The sequence below is a fragment of the Carassius carassius genome, chromosome 9 (assembly GCF_963082965.1).
Source record: "Carassius carassius chromosome 9, fCarCar2.1, whole genome shotgun sequence".
In the NCBI taxonomy this organism is placed as follows: Eukaryota; Metazoa; Chordata; class Actinopteri; order Cypriniformes; family Cyprinidae; genus Carassius; species Carassius carassius.
In genome coordinates this window covers 4,147,045-4,149,200 of record NC_081763.1, presented here as the reverse complement: position 1 = coordinate 4,149,200, position 2,156 = coordinate 4,147,045, and the positions used below count along the sequence as shown (strand labels likewise).

The 2,156-nt window shown below is 47.0% G+C and overlaps 1 protein-coding gene across 1 annotated transcript in view; it reads left to right on the top strand.

Moving 5' to 3' along the window:
• LOC132148771 (transcription factor Sox-9-like) overlaps positions 1–1,366 on the top strand; it is a 2,121-nt gene extending 755 nt beyond the window's left edge. Inside the window, exons 2-3 of the mRNA XM_059557468.1 lie at positions 134–366; positions 583–1,366. Coding sequence (XP_059413451.1) covers positions 134–366; positions 583–1,181 — 832 coding nt within the window. The 3' untranslated portion in view covers positions 1,182–1,366. The remainder of the gene's footprint in view (positions 1–133; positions 367–582) is intronic.
• The last annotated feature ends 790 nt before the right edge of the window (positions 1,367–2,156 follow it).

The following is a 2,156-nucleotide window of genomic DNA, read 5'->3' as shown; positions in this document are numbered from 1 at the left end:
ACCCAAGTGAACCCAAAAAGTAATAATCATAGTTGTTTCAAGAACAATTTGTATCTTTTTTTGTAGGTTTAATTATTGTTAACTGAATAAGGTAGATTTGAGTATTGATTATGTCTCATCTTTTGTTTTTTAGGTTACTGAATGAGGGCGAGAAGCGTCCGTTCGTGGAGGAGGCCGAGCGTCTGAGGGTCCAGCACAAGAAAGACCACCCCGACTACAAGTACCAGCCCAGACGGAGAAAATCAGTGAAGACCGGGCAGAGCGAGAGTGAGGACGGCGAGCAGACACACATCTTCAGAGCCCTGCAGCAGGCCGACTCTCCGGCGTCCAGCACGGGTGAAGTGCACTCTCCAGGAGAACACTCAGGTACTTGATTCTGAAGTAGACAGGAATGAGTCCATTGAGCCTCGGAAAACAGCCAGCGCCAGATCCTTACGTAATGCCTCATTTGGAGCCTGCAAGGAAACTCGTAAATCTTATCTGGCTTTCTTAACCTCGCTGTGTACCTTTATTAGCCTTCAGGTTGCATCAGCAACATAATTCTGGAACTGCATAGTTCAATTTGGTTTCATTCTTGTTCAGGTCAGTCCCAGGGTCCCCCCACACCTCCCACAACCCCCAAAACAGAGCTGCCATCCAGCAAAGCAGATCTCAAGCGCGGAGGCCGTCCGCTCCAGGAGGGCATCGACTTCGGGGCCGTAGACATCGGCGAGCTGAGCAGTGACGTCATCTCCAACATGGAGGCGTTCGACGTCAATGAGTTTGACCAGTACCTGCCTCCTCACGGACACCCGGGGGTCAGCAGCGGCGCACAGGTGTACTCCGCCGGAGGGGTCTGGATGTCCAAACAGCAGCAGTCATCGATGGCCGGCGGCGAGCAGCGGACGCAGATCAAGACGGAGCAGCTGAGTCCCAGCCACTACAGCAAGCAGCAGCACGTGGCCTACGGCTCCTTGCACCTGCAGCACTACAGCACCTCCAACCCCTCCATCAGCCGAGCGGGGTACGACTTCACCCAGCACCAGAGTCCCACCAGCTCCTACTACAGCCAGTACCCTTTCAGCTACGTGAGCCCCGGCCAGAGGCCCATGTACACCCCTATCCCCGACACGACAGGCGTCCCGTCCAGTCCACAGCACTGGGAGCAGCAGTCCGTCTACACCCAGCTGTCCAGGCACTGAGGGACTAAGAGGACGTTCTGGGACGCTCGCAGCCCATTTCGCAAAACCCTGGAAAAGTACTGAAACAAACGGAATGGCTCCCGACTGTGCCTTTTGAAATTGTGATTATATTTTTCTAGATATAATAAGACGAGAGAAATCCTCTGTGAGGACAGATTCCAGATAATTATTTTAGTATGTACTGTGTATGTTACGTGTGTTTAAACACAGCTGTCTGTGGCCTCCCGGACTTCAGCCTGGTGATATTTTTGTAAAGACTCATTTGCCTGATATTTCTGCTTTGTATATATTTGTGGGGGTTTCTTGATTTGTCATCACGAGCTGGTGCTTCTAGAGTCCTTGCCTAAGAGCTCTTGTGTCTGTGAAAACTGCCTCTAGAGTCCATCTGTGCCTACAGAGATCACACTCCCGGAGGAGGAACAGGAAGTGCCCTTTGACCTGAGGCTCTCAGCAGCTCGCCATTGGTCAGATTGTCATTCCTCCGGTCTTAACCTCTGTAATTTATTCATTAGTGTTCATATGACAATACTATTTGCATTCTATCTTTTATTTGGGCTTTGTATGACTAATTTGTCACAAAATGTTTCTGGAGATAATTGCGATTTAGTTGTAGTTCAAACTTCTCATTTATTTATCATTTCTTAATGTTTCCATTTAAAATGTTCCTCTGATAATCTAGTTGACTTCTAATTGTGAAACCTGATCAAATCTTTTATAGAAACAACTGGAACATGTGGTTTTTGTTTGTGCTTTGGCGTCTGAAACATGTTGACTTCTGCAGGCTGTTGGCTACATCTCTACGAAAAACACCAGCATTTATTTCCTTTCCCGTGGGTTTTTTTGTTGTTTTTTTTAAAGAAAAACTGTAAAACATACCATCGTCTTAAAAGAAGCTTATCTTTTTTATCATATTGTTTGCAATAAAAAGAAAGATATTGAAAATATCCTCTGCTTTAAGATGTGTCTTTTTCAAAT